We start from the raw sequence: 21,880 nt of genomic DNA on the forward strand, positions 1-21,880 counted from the left end.
TTGTTATTGGCAGGTACTGTCCCGTGGAAGGCTAATTATCGGAACTTGTTTTCCTAATTAGTCGAGGCGAAACCCCCTGCTTTTAGTTTTAGGTTTGAGCTCTAGTTTATTGTTTTTAGCTTAACAAATGGTGCGTTTGCCCATTGTTACTCTATATTGCATGTACTGGAGCTTAAGCATTCTCTTCTAGTTTATAGTTAAAATTTTGGTCTTTTGACCATAATTAATGAATCCTCAACGGCTGATGAGCTCTGGATTCACTCTTTTTCTATTCCTACTTAATAGCTGTTTGCATTTTTCCTTTTTATCATCATTTGGTATTTATAATTTGTTTTATATTTGTAATTCTGTTTGCTTAATTTTATATATATATATATATATATATATATATAGTACCCACACGACTTTGCCCGTAGTAGAAAATTAAAAGGTCTTATGGTTCGCCTGTATAATTACAAAAAATGTATGGTGAATTCTTCGCCAATTGGTTTACACCATGTTACGGTTCCACGTTATGAGAACTTGGAAATTTACTCGTCCATCGTATGATAATTTTGCTCGGGAAAATGTTCTTGAAATTGGAATAGAAAAAGAACAAAATCAAATTTTCGAAAAATTGCTTCGAGGTGCACACTACAAACTAACTTTGTGCCAAATTTCCTGAAAATCGGCCGAACGGTCTAGGCGCTATGCGCGTCACAGAGATCCAGACAACCAGACATCCAGACAGAGAGACTTTCAGCTTTATTATTAGTAAAGACGATTTCCCAACCTTAGTGGCAATGTATTTGTTTCCAAAATTAAAAGTATTTTTTTTCTGTATTTTTTTTCTGTTTTTAAACATGCACTGAAAGTGCATGCTTAAAAACATTCGCAACTCCAATAAACTATAGGGGGTGCTGCAATCACTGTCTAATGGCGGATAAAAAAGGTAAAACAAACAGATGCCGTAACTTATAACCTGCTTTGACGCTTAGTGAATGACAGTAATTTTTGATCGTGTTTGTGGGAAGCTTTCTTTTCTATTCTTCTAAAATTACATTACACCACAAACTGTCTGAAGCCTGTAATTTACCCCAAAGAAAACACGTGGAATGGAATGTTTTACCTTTTTCTTTAGTATTGTTAATCACCACAAGGTAGCGTATTCGAGCTCTGGAGTTGGCAATACGATCTGACCGTTTTTTAAATAATTTGACTAAGTTAAATAATTTTAAAAATTTATTTTAATCGGTGCGCTTTTATTATTTATGCTTCTGCCGATGACATCACAAATGATGAAATGCCATTCACTGTGGCTATTTGTAGAGCGTAATATTTAATTCGCATTTTTACTCAAGTGTCATGGCAACGATATGGTTGATAACAAGCGTAGAGCGCAATATTTAATTCGCTTCTTGATGACAATAACGTGAAAACGCAGTACACAGATGCGCCTAAGTACATCATTTGTGATGTCATAAAGACCACGTCTTATTTTCAAAATCGGACATGTTAAAAAATTCATTAAAAAATAAGCGTCTGGAAAATGAAAGTTTTTTCTCGCTTCATGTTATTTCTTTTTTTTTTGCTTAATCTATCAATTTCAGTGACTAAAAATAGTACTTTTGACTGAAGGAAACAACCCCATTTTGAATAATCTCTGCGGAATATGTATAATCGCCAGATTATACAAATACAAATACAAATGTGACGACCAGCAACAGGCTCTAGGCCCAGCTAGGCTGGTCCTAGTCAATTACTTAGTCCCCAATGAAGATCAATGGCCCTCTTAAAGCTATCCACTCCCTTGCTCATTACCGTCTCTTCCGGTAAGCTATTCCAAGTGCCCACGACCCTGCTAAAGTAGTAGTTTTTCCTGATTTCCAAGTTAGCCTGAGATTTAAATAGCTTAAAACAATGACCCCTTGTCCTGCTTTCCCCGCAAAAATTTAATCCATTTACATCTTTCATTTTGATAAATTTAAATAACTGAATCATGTCCCCTCTGACTCTCCTTTGCTCCAGGCTATACATGTTAAGCCTATTAAGTCTGGTATCATAATCTAAATCTGAGAGTCCCCTTACTAATTTAGTTACCCTTCTTTGAACCCTTTCCAATACAAAAATATCTTTCTTCAGATAAGGCGACCAAAACTGAACAGCATACTCCAAATGAGGTCTTACTAAACTCCTATATAAAGGCAGAAGAACTTTCTTAGATTTGTTTGAAATAGATCTATTGATGAACCCAAGCATTTTGTTGGCTTTGTTACTAGCAATACTGCACTGTTGACTAAACTTGAAGTCCTGATTTATAAAGACACCCAGATCCATAACATTTTCTGCCTGATTTATGATTGAACCCTGTAAACGATATCTCATACGCTTATTTCCATGACCTAAGTGTAGTACTTGACATTTCCCTACATTAACTGCCATACCCCATTTATCTGCCCACTTAGTAATATGATCTAAATCCTCTTGCAGCTGTTTTACTTGTTCTTCATTTTCGACAATCCCCATAACTTTTACATTGTCAGCAAAACAATTCATGCTTCCAGAAATAGTTTCATTGATGTCATTCATAAATATAATAAACAAAAGAGGCCCTAAAACTGATCCCTGAGGAACCCCACTTAAAACATCACTCCAATTAGAATGATTTCCTCTCACAACTACTCTTTGCTTCCTACCAGTAAGCCAATTTCTAACCCAAAGTAAAGCTTTTCCTCCTATTCCAATGTCAGCTAACTTGCTGAGAAGAGCAACATGCGGTACCTTGTCAAAAGCTTTTTGAAAATCAATATAAACAACATCCACACATTTTTTGTTATCTAAAGCTGAGGTAACCTTGTCGTAGAAATGCAATAAATTAGTAGTACAGGATTTACCTTTCCTGAAACCATACTGCAAACTAGTCAACAGACTATTAGTCTCTAAGAACATCATGATCTTAATTTTGATCAAAGTTTCGAAAATCTTACAAATCACCGAAGTCAAACTTACAGGTCTATAATTCCCAGCAATACCTTTAGATCCCTTCTTGAAGAGTGGCGTTATGTTAGCCAGCTTCCAGTCCTCTGGCACCGTCCCCGAGTTATAAGAAGCATTGAAAATATTCAAAATAACATCCACTAATTCTTCTGCACATTCAACTAAAATTTTTGGATAAATATTATCTGGTCCCGGAGCTTTAGTTGCTTTAATCTTTTTCAAATGAAATAAAACCTCCTCCCTGGAAAATACAAAATCCTCAAGCTGTATAATAGCTTGTGTCTTGTTAGTGTCAACTGTTGAGATACAGTTATCGTTAAACACACTGGAAAAAAAGTTATTTAGAACATTTGCAATATCCCTATCGTTATGGATTAAATTTCCATACTCATTAACCAAAGGCCAAATTTGACTGTTTCGAGCTTTCCCAGAATTAGCGTAAGCAAAAAACCTCTTAGGGTTCCCATCAATGTCATCTGCCAGCCTTTGCTCCAATTCCCTTTTCTGAATCCGTACCAAATACTTAAAATTTCGCCTTGCCTTACCATACTGGAGCCTCTCCGCACTCTGACCAGTTTCTTTAAACTTACGAAAAGTGGCTTGCTTATAATTAAGAGCTTCTTTAGTCTCCCTGGAGAACCACATGGGCCAAATTTTGGTACTAACACCTTTTCTCCTAAATGGAACATAGTCCCCAACGGTTTTAGCAAGTTTATCCTTAAATTCCGTCCACTGCTGATCTACGTCGCTATTTTCCAACCCTGACGAAAAAACCTCTTTCAAGCTCTGCCTAAGTGCAACAAAATCAGTGTTTCTGAAATTGGGCACAAACCTAAAATTATCATCTTTGCACACTTCAAATTTAACCCAGAACCTAATGCTGTTATGATCACTATCTCCAATATGCTCCCCTACACTCAACCCCTGAACAAAACTACCTATGTCACAAAAAACTAGATCCAAAATCGCCTCCTCTCGAGTTCCCTGAGTTACAACTTGATCTAAGAAACAGTCACCAATTACTTTTAAAAATTCCTCTTCTTTGCCATTACCAGGGTAAAAATTATTCCAATCAATACCAGGAAAATTGAAATCCCCCATTATGATAACGGATCCCTTACTGGACATGTTACTAATAATACGGTACATCTGTTCATCTTGTCCCTGGTTTGAATTAGGTGGCCTATAAATGTTTCCAAAGCGTAGCTTTTTGCCCTTACTGCTCATCAACTCCAGCCAAACCATATCAATATCAGTAGGCTTATCATTTATGACCAATTCATTGCAAATAAAATTGTCTGTAACATAAAATAAAACCCCACCACCTCTTTTACCTACTCTATCCTGTCTGAACAAATTAAACCCAGCAATATGTAATAACTCTGCATCAGATTCGGTAGCCCATGTCTCTGTAATTCCAATAACATCCAACTTCTCATCCATAACTATGCTTTTCAATTCATCCATCTTGTTCCTAATACTGCGAGCATTGGTATAGAAAACTTTAAGCATGCCTAAGTTGCTTTTATTTAACACCCTGAATTTTCCTAAATTACAATTGTTAACATTACTACTCTTGTTCGTCACTTTATTTCCATTTCTAGCAATACCCAAAAAAATTTCATTTTCTCGATACCTGATGCTTGAACCATGCCCCCCATCCCAACTTAGTTTTTTGTCTCCGAAGCCCTTAAAATTAATCCACTAACCATTTTGACCCCTGTAGAGCTCAGATGCAGGCCATCCCTAGCAATCCAATCCCGTTTACAATGACTCCATACATCAATGAACCTGATACTGCGCTTTTCGCAAATTGACTTCAGTAGCAAGTTCATACACCTTGCACGTTGATTTAGCCAGCTCCTATGCACTCCATACCTGGGAAGCAAACCAACCACTTGGACATTCGTCGAAAAGCTGGTTGCTTTATCCAACAGGGATTCCCATTCCCTAGAAAACTCCTCATTTTTACTGTGGCCTACATCATTTGTTCCCACCCACAAAATATAATCCTCCTCAAAAACAGACTCATTTTCCCCCTTATACAGGCAGAACATATGACATAAATCACAAGAGATCCACCTGTCACCCTTCCCACTCTTTACCTCTTTCATAATGCATATAACACCCATTTCTACTCAGTGAATATGTTCCAAAAGGCAAAACAGAAAGATAAAAATGCAAAAAAACACAGAATAAATACTAAAAACAGCAGTAAATAAACAGAGTTGCTACACCCAATAAAGCACACAAGATCAAAAACCAGGAGATCACCACATGTTAGGCTTAGCTCCAAAAAATGCAAAAACACTTCAAGAATATAATAACAGCAAAAATAAGCCCCCAAAACACAATAAAACTAAATTACATGATAAAGTGAAGTAAAAAAACCTAAAACTAGACAGTAATAATGAAAAATTATAGTAAGAAAACACTTATCAAATTAGCAGCAATAACACTCCCTGCATCACAGGCGCCCTCTAGATTAATCTCATTCTACTGCACATACACTCAGGAGCGGGAAATTTCATGATTTACTTGCCACTTCCCCTAATGTGACTAGTGTATTTTAAGTGAATTGGTTTATATTTTTGCAAATTTCACATCAAGATATAACTTGCAATCACTGTACTTGGCAATATTTTTTTTTAATTAATAATTTAATAAAGAAATACGTATATAAAAATGGCATTTCGATTTTTTTCCCCCATTATAAAATGCGGTAATTTTCACCGATTTTTCAAACAAAATAACTTCTACATTTAAACGGGGGGTGGTACTTATATTAAAACAGCATTGAAAAATATATCACCTAAATAATTTCAAAAACTTATTGAATAGAACTCGAAAGAAGAAAAAAACTGTTCTTTTTAGAACGAATTTTTTAGATGTCACAGAGATGCAAGACCAACACACAAAACGACAAAGAATGAATGGTCATTAGTAGGGATTCAGTAATTTATTGCCTGTCATTGAGGCAGAGCGGAGGAACGGAGAAGCAGCAGACAAGACCCTGAAGACCCTGGGGGGAGAAGAGAAAGTGGTCCCTCAAAGTGGGAGGAAATGGGTGTGGTCTGGTGAAAGGCGTGTTTTTCGCAGTTTTTCACAATTTTTCGAAAACAAGGCTTTACTACGTGGAGAGTATCAATCGAACAAATTGTCTCAGAAATAAACTTAAAATATGTTTTTAAAGAGAAATGTTCAATCTCTTGCGCTCTTTTTTCAGTTTTTCCATATCATTTTTCAAACGTGTGAAAATAGTCGTTTAAAGTTTTAAAATGTTATTAAAAAAATTTCAAAATAACCACAGAAAAAATAAAGAAGCGCATTTCTAGTTCTGTGTCATAGCCATCGTTTAAAACAAACCGCATGAAAATATTCCAGTAATTTCTCGAGTTATGCTTTGAATAGGTAGCAGATTTTCCCGTAGAGAAAGCATTAGCATCGAAAACCAAGATGGACGGTATAGAAGAGCCTTAACTCAGCAGAACCTTTTTTTTAAATTATGGACTATGAATTTCAACTTTGGTTTTCAAAAAAGGAGAATGTTTAGATTATTTTATCTGTACATTGTTTCGTTTTTTTCAATGCAAGATATTTTTTACAGTATTCATTAAATTTACCTTCCTAACTTGGTGTTATCCTTCATTGCTAATTAATGACCGAGTTTTTAAAAAAATTAATATGTTATTGCATTTATTTAAAAATATTTTTACCTACTCTTTCTTTTTAAATTAAATTATGTTGAACTGCTTTTTCGTTTTGTTCAATTTCATTAATTTTACAGTAAGTTGCCAACAAATTATTGCACAAAAGAGAATAACTTTTTGTGGAAAAAACATGAAGATTAAAATACAATTGCAACAATTCTACTAAATGATTAATTTAAAAGAATTTCTTTAATAAATAATGTGATCAAATTATATAATAATTCATTTACATAAACATAATAATTGTATATGTTAAACTTATAGAAAATATGGATTTTCATTTTGTTTAATTTACTTCATTTTCTCCAATTTGTGATCAAAATATCAACCCTGACAGATGCGTGTATTTTACAATTTTTCATATTTTAAAACAAATGTGAATGTGTTCTTTTCTTTATAGTTGCTACAAAATGCAGAAAATTTAACTCTAATATTAATTTGTTTTATAAACGTGCAATCGTAAACAAAAAGGGTCTATAACTGTAATATCTCACATAATATTGGGTATGTACAACTGTATAAGATGATAATTTGATGTAAAAATGTTCCTTCAAGGAGAAGCATTGGTATATTTATTTGTTATTGCTAAATTGTTAATTTTTAGTCTAGAATTTTTCATTTACTGAAAAAACGTGGATGAAATGGGCAAACGGATAATTTGTCAAGGGTAGTTCTTTTCTAAGGTGGAATAAACCGGACAACACAGTTTCTATTTAACGATCACCATTTAGGGTTCAGGTCCAATTTAGACAACAGCACGATGTATGAAAGCACCATCTATCAACATTTTGATACTTTTGATCCAGGCCAGTAGCTAAACAAACCCTGATCCAAAATAAAATGAAATTTCAATTTTTGTAAATTGAAAATATCTGTATTACTTGTGATTTAATTAAAAATGCTATTGGGTCATTCACAGAAACTCATTTTCTGGTCCCTGTAATAATTTACAAATGTTTTATGACTCATAGATATTTTTAAGGGTTCAAATACTTTTCAAGACATAGTTCAACCAGATCAATGAAATTAAAATTTCTATATTTTATTTTGAATTTCTTTAATGTAAATCAAAAGTACTCAAATGTCATTTCCTCACTTGTCCCCACTGTTAGTAAAAATTAAGCAAAAAATATGGGACTGTCATTTACCCCACCCTTGGTGATTTTTTCCTGTTGGCGCCAAGAAAGAGTCGCCAAGAAAACGATTTATGACCACATGTGTCATACATCGTCCTTAGCAATGCTTTTTTAGTGCCAACAGGAAACATTCAGATAAAAAAACATGATCAAAGCACTTCAGAACACAATATACAGGGTGATTATAATTAAAGTTCCACTTTCAAAACGCTGTAAAAATAAAACCACAGGTCAGAATAACGTCAAACTTCAACGGAAGATTATCGAAGAAGGGGAGGAACTTGATGGCAGAAGAAAAATTAATAGTTGGAATTTTTAGCAATAGATGGCGCTGTAAGCATAATTTAATAGTGGTCGACTACAAATGACAAATAAATCATAAAATATTACCTCAGGTGTAAACTATACGTTAAAACACCGTACTACTCAGCGTGCACTAGGGTACAGGTGTGATACTGTTAGTTAAGTAAGCCCATCCAACACGGCACGGTCATATCACATCGGATGGGAAAAATCGGTTTTTAATTGTCCTGAGGCCGAAAACCGCATAAAAAGCATCAGTAAAAAATCAAATTGGTCTTTAATTTTCTTGAGACTGGCTCAAAAGATGTTCAATGTGATGTACCCCGTTTTCTGTAACAAGTTGAAATCGAGAAACAGCATGTTCCATGTCTGATTGAAGTGTTTCCGGGGTCACGTTTAGAATGTGTTGCGCAATGCTTGCCTTCAGCTCAGCAAAGTTTGCAATTGGAGCACTGAACACAATAGCTCCATATCCAGAAGTCACACGGGTTAAGATCAGGTGATCAGGACGGCCAGGTCTTTCATTGAGACAGTCATAGTGAACTTCTCAGATGAGAAATGAGGAAAAAAACGTGTATTTGGCGTTTTTGTAACAACTTCAATGAGTCGTGCGCATGACAGGTGTTTTGATTTACATATTCTGATACTTGCAGCGCCATCTATTGCTAAAAATTCCAACAATGTATTTTTTTTCTGCCGTACGTTTTCCCCTTTCTTCGATAATATTCCGTTGAAATTTGAGGTCATTCTGACCAGTGGTTTTATTTTTACAGCATTTTGAAAGTGGAACTTTAATTATAATCACCCTGTATATAAAAACTACATAAAACCACAACAAAGAACATCGGGACTATACGTTTCAAAAATATCAGAAACTAGAAAGTTTTTGTACACAAAAGAACAATTACCTGGAAGTATTTAAAATGCTTAAATTAACAAATTACTATAACAGCTCACCAATGAAATATGTACCAATAGAAATAAAAGCTTTTTTCCAACATGCATTTCATCGAACAAAAACTTTTCTGATACTCTGCTAAAAAAGAGCAAAGCGATTCAAATTGAGATGTTTAAAGCAGAAAACATCCTCAAATCAATAACTATTTCAGCCAAAAAAAAAAAAAAAACGCTTAGTTACTCGAATTTCGATGTATGAAAAGTAGTAATGTCTCAACAGAACATCCCAAACATAAACAATACTAAAATACCATACATTAATTTGCTATTCAGACATGCTTTCAAAGTATCTATTATATTTTACATAAAATAACACCTTCATATTTTTATAAAAAGCTAGAGTCAACTTATTTTCAGAAATTCAGTACCTAAAGCAGGCACATTTATAGAATATGTCTAAATAATTCGTGGCATCTATAAGAATTAACTTTTACAATATAATACCGTACTATTTTTGTAAAATTAATTTACATACAGCAAAAATAAAGTTAAAACTACGAAAAACCCTCAAGATTTCGTAAAAACAAACAATTTCGAAAGTGAGAGTTTTTTTTTTTTTTTTGAATTCTAAAAAAAGAACTTACTTTTTTATCGTATAAATCCTCACACTCAGTCTGAAACAAAACAACATATGACAATGGCACCTTACAGATACACACCAAGTTGGAGTTAACTTTCAATTAACGTTCAAGTTTGAAGAAACTGGCATTTTCTAATATTTATTCATCAAAACACAACTACTGAACTTAAACTAACACAAAATAAGCTTTCCTGTAAGGTGTATTGCACGAAAAAACAAGAATCTCTCCTGCGTGAAACCGATACAAGTAAACAAGTTTGAACAGATCTAAGATTGCCTTTGGGTTGCCAAACACAAGTTAATTTCGCGAGGGATGCCATGCTTAAAAAATTATCGCCTCATTGGCGAGAAAAATATTTCAATTTTGTGCAAAAAATCGGATGTCGCAAAATAGGGGGGGTATATCACATCTGTACCAAAAATATTTATCAAATAAACAATGAGTTCATATTTTTGTGGTTATGTTTTCAAAATATTGAAGCATTTCAGTAATCAAATATTAAAATTAAATTTTTATTAAAAATTAATTTACGTAATTATTTTAAAGTTTGTCCCCAGTGGTTGATGTCATTTCCTCCACAACAGTGAATTTCCTTCCCAGAATCACAGCAAAATAAATTCTTTTCAACTAAAAGTGTAGTAATTTTGAGCTGGAAACCCAGAGAAATATTGCTATGTGTTTTGCATGTTTAATTTGTCAGAAATTATTACTCCAGAATCTATGTGAAAGCATAAAATAAGAACAGGATTTTTGCATCTGTCATTCACTCATATCTGTTTTTACAGAAAAATGAATTAAAACTGCCTGAAAACTGCTTGATCATAAGTTGCTTCCATTGAGAATGCCAAATAAGTTGCTTCCCAGTATGCAAATAAACTCAAATATCAGTTAGGCATAACAACTTTAATCTAATTTTAATGAATTTGTTATTCCCTCACTGCTTAAATGAGTTTGTAATGCTTAGGGTATAATGCTATTCAAAGAATATTTTTACTTAACAGGACCAAAACTTTTTCATAAAGCCCTTACATATATCCATCTTTAAAAAAGGTTTCATCTGACTCCACCCACTTTAATTTTTATGAACTTAATAAGCTCAAAATGACTTTTTATGAGAATGATCCTATTATATCACTGCCAAAAGTTAAGTATGGAAAGAAAAGATAAGTTTTGTCTCTCTTTTCTCATACCAGGCCCCTTTTTTGGCCAGCCTCTATTGCTATTTTACCCCCTAGCTACCGCCTCATGGGAGGACCATGAGGCCCTAAAAATTCATTGCAACGTGTCCCAAAACTTGAAAATCTGCCACTGATAGAGTAGCTAAAAAAATGACTATTGCAAAAGCAAAACCTTTATACAGGCGGACCCCGGTTTAACAAATTCATCAGGACCGAAACTTTTATACATTAAATCGGCTTCATTCGTAATATCGGGGTGTGAAAAAAATTTAAAAAACTGCACTTACCTTATCTGAAACCCCTAATAAGCAACAGTGCAAAAATATCCATAATTAGAAGGTGCACTTTTTATTCAGCATTTCACGACTTACTACACACTAGATAATTTTAAATTACCAAGTAATAGATGTTTGACAATTTCCTGGATACTTGACTTGAAATAGTTCTCTTTCGACTTTATGGAGGGAAGAAAATACTGTATTATTTGCAGCCTCTGATCACTGAATAGATTAGAAAAAACTAATATGACTGCATAATGCAAAGAACTTTTTACTATGCAAGGGTTATTCTATATATATTTTGCTTTTAAGCTTCATTCATTGTTTGATAATGTATTTTAAAATATTTTTGAACTTTTCAGTTTTTAATTAAATGAAAATATTTTGTGTCTTTTTATTTCCTTTAAATATTATATAACACTAAATTATTGACTGAATTAAAAATTTAATTTATTTTTGGAACAAAAATTTTAATAATAATAGAAATAATAAACATAAAGAAATGTTTAATAATATTAATAACAATTAACAATAAATTTACAAGCTTATTATAGGAAATGATAATTATAAATATTTACACATTTTTTAACACTTACAATATCCTGCACCAATAATGATATTACGGAGAGCAGCTATGAGAACTGTTCACTTGTACCCCTAGATGTTTTGTTCACAAGTACACCGTCATCCACTTTAGAGCTTACTCGCCAAAGTCAAGAATTTGTAATTTAATAAAAAATTTAAACATTGTCATAAATTGACTTGAATGTTCATACAATGGTTCGTAATACTTAGGTTTAACATTGCAGTTAGTTTTGAAAATGTTTTCACGTGAAGAAAATAGTGAAAAAAAATCTTGACACCGACTAATGCAAAGAAGTTGCCACCACAGTCACATAAAATGGCTCATTGCTCTAAATGTTTGTCCAAGAAGTACAACTGGTGCTGTCCATGTTTTAGAATTTTTCCAGATTTTTTGCTTAAAGCGATCCAAGTAAAACACACCATGTTCACATGTGCCCCGTATTTACATGAGTTTCCCCTATTGTTCTCATTCACCAACATTTTCTGATTTTCGTCTGAACAAGGAGCTAAGTTACCATCTGTTGTCTGTATAAACTATGTGTACACAAAATTTAATAAGTTATTAATTTCAAATTTAATTTAGCGGCCAGTTAAGTTCAGAAAGTTGTCAATTTTGAAGAAAACAGATTAAGTGACTTTCTGTATACAGATGTAGTACATCAAATATCTCTCAAACAGTGGTTGATTTACTGGTGGGATACAAGTAGTGGTTAGATAGAGACCCCTAATCAAATTATTATAAGTTTATCTTTTAGTTTCTTACATTAAAAACCTAGATTTTATGAATTTTCTAACACACATTTTTCTATATATTCTGCATCTCCTTCTCATACTTTAGAAACCTAAAAATAATCTGCTTCATATCTCCTTGTGTTTTAATGTTTTAGAATTGAAAATCAATGTATATTTTGTGTCAGTAGTTAAATTCAAATATCAAGAATGTAATGAATCTTGAATTTCAGCAGCTAAGCAGTTGTTGTCCATCTATAATGCCCGAAATACATACTCACACATAGCCTTAGGGGCTTTGGTAAGAACTGAAAGATATTTGCATATACATGCACTAATTATTTAATGGGTTGAAAGGAATTTTGAATAACCTTAGTGTAGTTCCCTCAAGTAGCTCACAATGTTATTTTGATGCAGTGCAAATCAATAAGTTAGACTTCTAAATTTTTATTTATTTAAAAAAATATAAAAAAATCTTGAAAAAAAAGGGATAAGGAACAAATAATGTTTAAAAATTATGGATGAACTTCAAACTATAACTCATGAATTTTATTTGTTGTGCCATTATAGCATGATAATATAAGTTCATTGAAAAGGTATATATGTAGGTTTCAATTTTGTTTACATGTTGCAATGTTTTACTTATTTTTTCTCGATATTAGTTCATTCATACTGTTTAAAAATACTAAAATTCATTAATATTCTTTTTCTCTTTGTAAATTACGACAATGATTTTAGAACAACTATTTTCTCTTCCTAGCTATTTGAAGGATTAAAAGCTTTCAGAAGTAAATCTGGTAAAGTTTTGCTGTTTAGACCTGAGTTGAATGTTGAAAGGTTGTTGAACACAGCAGAAAGAACTGCATTACCAGTAAGAATAATTTCCTTAAACAATCTCAACTTATTGTCAATTTTTTTCTTCTTACTTTTTAAACAAGTTTTTGTAGCTTTAATTGATACATGTTAAGTAAAATTATTAACACCTTTAAAATTTCAGTTTCATGCAATTTTGCTATGTTTTAAAGATGTAAAAAAGAACTTTTATTCTCATTTGTTAACTTGATTAATAGCTATTGAATAAAAAAGATGAACTTTATCCTAAATATGCCAATCATAGCCGGACTGGTCTGCCGGGAAACGGGCTGCACGTCCGGTGCGCCCCTGAGCTGAAAAATATTTTTTTTTTATAAGAAGGCTTCGAAGATCCGAAAATCGGGCTATGAAATTAGAAAAGAAAAAGCTCAGCAAAGAAGGGAAGTGGCTCAATCATGCTCAAAAATTACGAGTTTTCGTTTTGCAACAAATTCTAAGCAAGCAGATTTGTCATTTAACGAGAAACCGGATAATGTAGTTGCAGTTGATAAAAATTGCATTGATGAAAATTTGGAAACGGATTCCTCTCAGCAATATGAAGAACATGAGAATTTGGAAACGGATTCCCCTCAACAATATGCAGAAAATGAAAATTTGGAAACGGATTCCCCTCAGCAATGTGCAGAAAATTAAAATTTGGAAATGGATTCAACTCGGCAATATGCAGAAAATGAAAATTTGGAAATGGATTCCCCTCAGTAATATGCAGAATATGAAAATGTCCAGTATAGTAATATTATGAAAAACAGAAATAATGAGCGTTCAGAAAGGGGAAGACCAGGTAGATTTGTTTAGGATGCCAAATAATCAAAACTTAAATAGTTATTTTTCATTTCATCCAGTTCAAGCCGAACAATTGGAGAAAAGTGCATTCCACCTTTTGATGCAAAGGTGTTTCATTTAAAGCATAATGATGGCCCCTTATTTAAAAGAAATTAGCTTACTTACAATCCTAATAATAAAAGACTGTATTGTAGCATCTGTCTTGCTTTCAGTGATGGGTCATCTGTATTTTGCCAAGTGTTCAATGGGTTCCAACATTTGAATCAAACAGTAGGACAACACGAAAAATCAAACTGTCATATTGAATCTGTTGAAACATATATGAAATTTTTACAAGGAAAAACAATAGAAGCAATGCTTTTCACAAACCAACCTGAGAACAAAAAGAAAGAAGTTTTGGGAAAAAGAATAATATTATCTAGTGTAATAGATGTAGTAAAATTTTCATTGGTAAGCAGGGACTTGCTTTTCGAGGAACAGTTGCAGGAGCTCACAGTCTTGATAATACATTGATAAATCATGGAAATTTTTTGGAACTCTTTCTTTTACTTTCGAAATATGATAGCGGTATTGCCAAACATGTGGATAATGTAATTAAAAGAAGCAAATCTACACTAGAGGAAAGAAGCAGTTCAAACCGAAGAGGAAGCGACTTGACATTTCTGAGTAAAACAACTGTGACGAAAATTATCAATATAATTAAAACTGAAATCCAGGCAGAAATTTCTAAAGAAGTTAAGCAGGCAAAGATATTTTCTGTTATGATGGACACGACGATGGACGTGACTAGCAATGATCAGTGTGTAATAGTACTTCGTTATGTGTTCGAAAAGGACATGAAAAAGTATTAGGGTTGAAATGTCTTGAGTCTTCCACGGGAGGATCCCTATTCAACACCCTAAAAAAATTGTTGGAAGATACAAGTTTAGAACTTAAAAGCTGCATAGCAAATGCATTTGATGGTGCCTCAAATATGTGCAGTCCTTACAAGGGAGTTTTGACGAGACTTTAAGAAGAAATTCCGAATCATATCCACACATGGTGCTATGCTCACGTGTTAAATTTGGTATTGTCAGACACTGCCCAATGTTTGCCATCTATAATTTCCTTTTTTGGCTTACTGCAGAAAGCTCAAGTGTTTTAAAAAGGATTCATATAAACGAATGGCAGTATACCTGAAAACAAAAACCTGCTTTGAAGTTATCCGCAATAGGAATCACCAGATGGAGGTCGAGGAGCAATGCCACAATAAAAATATTTGACTCTTGTGCATTATGGTTTAAAGGGAACAATCATGCGGACATAAACTCACACCCACTTGTATTTGTGGAGTTGGTTGTTTCTTTAAGTGTTATTGGCAATTTGGAGCAATTTAACGTAAAAGTGCGAAATGCAGCAATTTCTCTATTGAAACAATTTTTATCATTTGAAACCATTTTAATTGCTATAATCTTTTTAAAGGTGTTTAAAATCACAACTCCTTTATCAGATTACCTCCAAACCATTAATTTAGATTACGCTCAAGCATGGAGTCTAATTTCCATTGCATAGAAGTCTTTACTTGAAGCAAGGAACAGCTTTGATTGCATCCATAAGGCAGCAAAACGCTTCGTACCTGTAGCTGCCAAAAAAATAGAGGAAAAAAATGAGGTGATTCTTCCCTCAATTCTACAGAGCTAAGACTAGAAGAAGAATCAGTTGTGTATTGTTAACCAATACTACTTTAATTCATTCAAAAGAAGCAGGAAAGTCAGTAAGATGTAATCAGTTGAAGCGATAATGTCGTAAGTGCTTTACGGATAGTTGGATTCAAATACACAAAATTAAATTCCTTTCAATTACAAGTATGACAAAAAAATCATTTAAATTTTTAATAAGCATTTCTTACATCAAAGCGTTCATCAAACTATTTCAAAATAATATTATCATATCAATGAACTGATGTTTGATTTTCTTCCAAAGTATACTTTTCATTTGCATCTTTCCCAAAAGTACCGTTCTTTGTTAGAGTGAGAGCTAAAGGCTATAGTACCAATTTAAAAGGGAAAAACACGTGATATTGGTTCGTCTCGTCATAGGCTTTTTCCTCTATGAATTTGATCTTAGTTGTATTCAAATTTTAACTATAAAAAAATTCTTACGAATAATTTTGTTAACATTTTTAGCTTTTTACATATGCATGATATGCTGTAATCTTGATAGTTATGAATAGGCTTGCCAGATTTCTAAAATGTTCAACCGGGACACCGGAAGACCCTTCCCCCCTTCCCCCTAGTGTCGCGATTTGTAGAGTATTTTAGACGGTAGTTAATTCTTAAAATGCTATGAATAAATGGTTACTATATTATGAACCAAAGGCAGACATGATTGCTAGCATATAAATTTAAATATTTTATTTCCTACATGTCAATATTTTCAAGTTACTTAAGAAAGGAAAAAAATGAACAATATTTACACGTACTTTTCATTAGCTAGAACTATTTTGGTTTTAATATTGTTGTATAAACCTTCACAAGCTAATTCAATATTAATTTTACATATTAATGATGCAAAGGACAAAGTAATTATCCTAAATAATCCTTCACAGTTTGTTATTTTTCGACTTTTTTGGTCATCTAAAGTCAAATTTAGCATTTTCCGGGACGTGAAGTAAACTGGCCGGGACAGTGGAATTTTGTCTGAAATCCAGGATGTCTTTCAAGCCTAGTTATGACAGTTTCTTTCTTTTTTTTTTTTGAGGATTTTCGCACTTTCAAGGGTTGCTACTTCGATCTATGAATAATGTTGAAAATTTTTAACGTTTCCTGAAGTATTGCAAATGTAATTTCATTGCTTCAGGGGTCTGTCCAGGATTTTTCACAGGGTCCGTTTTTTGTGAAAAATCAAATAATTTTGTGAAAAATGAATTAATTTTGTGAAAAAATCAAAAAATTTCGCAAAAAAATAAATAAATAAAAAAATAAAAATAATAAAATTTTTTGTTAAAACGAAATTTTAGAATGTAGAGAAGGCACAAAACTACATCAATTAAACTTAAAGTTGAGTGTTTTCCTCTTCTATGTCGAGAAAATCATACTGGATTTTTTTTCTGACATTTGGTGGGGGGGGGGGTCATCGCTCTTTCAAGTATCAATATTTATCTAACATTCTACATTATGTTAAATTATACTAGATATATTTCTGTATAGTATTTAAAATAATTGTAACAAAAATATAAATAAATAAAATAAAATTCAGAATAGGGTTCTGCATTCAACTTTTTGACCCAAGACACTGTTAAAAAGAACAGAATTTCGTTTAAAACTTATAAATTCCCTGATTTTAACAAAAATAAAAAGATATTTCAATTGTTTACCTCTTAAAAAAGCGTAATAATCATCAAAAATTCGAAAAATCGGAATCCCATATCGGATGCAAAGAGATCGCAATTCTCAAAGTGAAGGCATCAAAAGTATAAAAACGGCTTGTAAAAGAAATGTTTTTGATAAAATTATTTTAAAATTGCATTTTAGAGTCCTATGATAACCATTTCATTAATATCTGTGGACACAGTTGACCCAAAAAATAAAATAAAACAAACCATCTCAGCATTTTCATTTTTGACTCATAACAGAAAATGGAATTTTGCTTTAAAAACTTGAAATGAGAGTTCTAACAGAGATAAAGAGACTTTTCATTTATTTGACTCCTAATAAAGCGAAGTTAGCTTGAAAAAAGAACAAAATATGATTCTCATATCGGATGTTAAAAGATTGCATATTTCAAAATGTAGACATCTAAAGAAAAAAAACTGTAATTAAAAGAGTTTATTTAAAGTTAATCATCCTTGTTAGCATCGAAAAATCAAAACCCATATAATTTTCTCCCAAAATAACAATTAAACATCGCACCGCACCGTAAAAACGCAAATATTGACAAGCTGGCAAAATGATGAGAATATTTTCTAATCAAGTCATTATAAAGGTTCAACGCCAGACGTTAAGTGGTGATAATTTTGAATTTGGTAACCCTATCTGAAGCGATCATATTTTTTCCTCACCCTTACTATCCCTTTGCAGTTCTAAGTTCATTTCGCAGATACATATTATTATTGTTTGTTAAATCATGAGCGGAGAAAAGTGCTTACCAATGCCTTTTCAGAAAAGTTTACAACACCGCTGCTAATTAGCTGTGATAAAACAAACAACCATTATAAACTACACCGCCAGCTCAGTTATTCCATCCGGAGCTTTAGGGCGGTAACTTACTACAAAACAACCATTATATTTATTTGGCAGTAGCAATTATTTATCGCTTGCAGGAGAATCGCAAGAGTGCCGATTTTTTTTTTTTTTTTAAATTAGCCGATTTTGTATAAGCTGATCCCTCTAATTTGACTTAAAAAAAGGTTCCAAAAATTATCGGTTTATACACAGAAATATGCGTTATTTTGCTTTCAGATTTGCTCTTTCAATAAACAATTTGTGACAGATCCGATCTTGTTTATCAGAATTTTGTGAAGGGTCCGTTTTGTTTGATCCGGATTTTGTGAAAGGTCCGTTTTGTTTGATCGGGATTTTGTGAAAGGTCCGTTTTGTTTGATCGGTATTTTGTGAAAGGTCCGTTTTGGTTGATCGGATTTTTGTGAAGGGTCCGTTAACGGACCCAAATATCCTCTGGCCAGATCCCTGTGCTTATTATTTATTTTTAATGTAAAACAGCATTGAATGCATATGTTTAGTAAATAGCCTACTGCTACTTGATGTCAGGATTTTAGTTTTCAGAAATCTCAACTTATGTCATGCTATGAATATTAATACTGAATTAATAAAAAATATTAGTGCTGAATGCATTGATGTTTGACCCAATTAAAGCTGCAGTATTTTGGATTATATCTGTCTAAGATTCTATGAGTTATTATTGAATGCATTTATACTGCTATAAAAATCAAGTTCAGTCTTGAATTTAGAATATTCTCTTCTTATGAAACATACTAACTACTTAAGATAAATTACTAACATATTTCTGAATGTTTTAATGGTATCACAATAAACTGAAATGAAATTTTTCTCATTACTCCATTTTCCATTGATAGTTTTCTGCTGTTTGTGAGATATGGCTGTCCATCCCCAAAGGGCAATGGCAACATCTCCCTAACATTACTGAGTCTCCTCCTACAAGCAAGGACCCACTCCTCCAAAAAATATGCATAAAAACTCACGAAAAATTTCATTGACCTCCCCCCCCCCCTCCGCTGCTCTCAAGGGAGCCAGTGTGCGAGACTTTATAATTAGCAATAAACAATAACACATCAGAATATATTATCCCCCCACACACATTGTATACATCTACAATGGGTTCATGAATCTCGATATTTTGTGCCCCCCTCTGATGATCCAAGGTCTGCTCCCTTTTAAGGGTCCAGTCCGGCCCTGATGCCAATGCAGCAATAAATTAAGTAAAGTGAAAACAAAAAGAAATAGAAAACACAAACCAAATATTTTTTTCAAATACTTAAAATACAGTCGGACCTCCACTTATCGAAGTAGCAAATTGCCGAAAAAAATTCGATACATAGAAACGATTTTAGTTTATCAATCTCCTAAAGCATTAAAGTTAAAGTGAATGTACAACTTTAACTGTACATACAGTTTAACTTAACTTTAACCCAATTTGTAATGTATATGGTCATTGGATTAAATGAAAATTAATAATTAAAAAAATAAATGTGAAACAGTTACTGTGAGCACCTGCATTTTTTCTAAAAAACCAACTGTAATGTTGTTTCATGTTTTTGAGTGATAGTTTTCTGTAAGCTTCAGTACTTTTATTATGGCTTTTCAATTTCTCATAGCAGCAAGCACTCTTGATTGCAGAAATACTAAATTTACCAGAAATGACACTTTTGCGCCTTCAGACCTCTTCATTCTTTGGCAATTCAACTTCATCGACTACTTTAGGAGATTTTCGTTTTGACAATGGTAATCAAGAGAAAAGTAAGAAATCAATCTACTTAACTTGAATGAGTTTCACTGAAGCTAAAAAGACTGGGAATGATAATCAAGAGACAAAAGAGATAACTTGAAACCAATTTTACTGTATTACTGGTTACAACTTAGATTTTAAATAAACTGGAGCGAATTTAAGAAGTCCAGAACGGAACAACCACCTATCTACACACCCCTCAACACAAGATTCCTTTTTAGTTTGGTAGCAACCTCTAGTGATCATAATTTTCTCCCCTAATCTTCATTTTTCATGCAACAAACAGTCTAAAATGGAAAAAAAATCTATGAATGTCTCGAAAAAATCTGAATGTATAGATATTTTTTCAATATATAGAAACAGTTTTTCTATGTAATGGACCCGGAAGTTCGCTGGGATTTCGATATATAGAAAATTTTGATATATGGAAGTTCGATATATGGAGGTTCGACTGTAACTGCCTTGGACTGGTCTCATCAGCAGGTGTCAAGTACCAGATCAACATTGCACTCATAAGTTCATAACTGGTCAAAAATAATCCAAAATCATTTAGATAATGAAGAGGGGTACCATCTAATAAAATTAAATGAATTCAGTAATAGTATTAAATAAATTTAATCTCATATGCAAACATAGTTTTAGATAAACACACTAAATAATGAATTGCAAACTGACATTGTGCAACATTTAATACTTTTTACTTGGATGAAATTCTTCCTTGGATCCGCGACTTTCCGCTTTTTTGACCAACTTCCTCTTTCCCCCTGAAATCTTTACAGTGTATCCACATGCCTGGAAAGTCCAAGAAGATCACTAAAAGTCATGGATTTCCATCCTGATGAAAAATGGTCATGGAAAGTTTTCAGCCAAAAATGCTAAAAAATCATGGGTCCTAGAATATAAGTACTTACCGAATTTAAATAGGTGTATAATTTACGCATCTTTATCCTATAATGACGCTTTTTCACATCAGTCCCCGAATTTTTCATTTTGAAATCCGATTGCATCCACTTTTATAAAACTCTTTCGTTTTTCTTAACTATGTGATTCTGCTGCTTGGACATTGTTTTGTTTGTAGAATTAATTTTAACCCTTCTTATGTGTCTTATTACCTACTTGAGCTCTTCTACACTCCTAATAAAAAGGTAACAAAAATATTTTTTAGATTTCAATTTTTAAAAAAAAAACCCTGCTGCATTGTCAGTTCTTATTTAAAAAAAAACTCCTTTCATCAATGTGATCAATATTATTCAAGTGTATTATATTCATTATACATAAGGTGTTTTATACATATTAAACTTGATTCTTTTCAAATTTTGAGTATGCCGATAAATGTCTCAAGAAAAGTATACTTTGTGTAATGATTACAATTTTTAGTGCTGTTTAATTATTCAATTGATATCATTGCTCTTTAAAAAAATTGTTTTTATATCAGTTAATGGGAAAAATAAGATTTTTACACTGCACGATTTTTACACGACCATTACACTGCACTTGCATGCTATGGCCCCACATTTTTTTTTACGTCAAATTTTCTAAAAATTATTGTATCAAAATTTTCCTACTCTCTGTACAAGACAGCTAAAAAAATTAGACATTTAGTATTGAGACAATGACTCTTGCAATAATAGCTTTTTAGTTTTATTATTTATCTGCTTCCTGTGCGTAGCTCCTTGTAATGCTACGCTTATACAGTCGACTCCCGCTACAATGCGATCCGACTTACGCGAAATGGCTATAACGCGATTTTTTCCCCCGGTAAAGAATTTTATTCCTAACGCAATTTCTTTACCCACAACACACAAATTTTCAGAAGGGAATTGCGGT

The 21,880-nt window shown here is 32.7% G+C and overlaps 1 protein-coding gene across 4 annotated transcripts in view; it reads left to right on the forward strand.

The window, feature by feature from the left end:
* Positions 1-21,880, forward strand: part of LOC129218050 (branched-chain-amino-acid aminotransferase, mitochondrial-like) — a 91,048-nt gene that overhangs the window by 22,792 nt on the left and 46,376 nt on the right. For all 4 annotated transcript variants that reach the window (XM_054852229.1, XM_054852230.1, XM_054852233.1 and 1 more), the window contains one exon: positions 13,194-13,304. In XM_054852229.1, coding sequence (XP_054708204.1) covers positions 13,194-13,304 — 111 coding nt within the window. The remainder of the gene's footprint in view (positions 1-13,193; positions 13,305-21,880) is intronic.

The sequence above is a fragment of the Uloborus diversus genome, chromosome 3 (assembly GCF_026930045.1).
Source record: "Uloborus diversus isolate 005 chromosome 3, Udiv.v.3.1, whole genome shotgun sequence".
NCBI lineage: Eukaryota > Metazoa > Arthropoda > Arachnida > Araneae > Uloboridae > Uloborus > Uloborus diversus.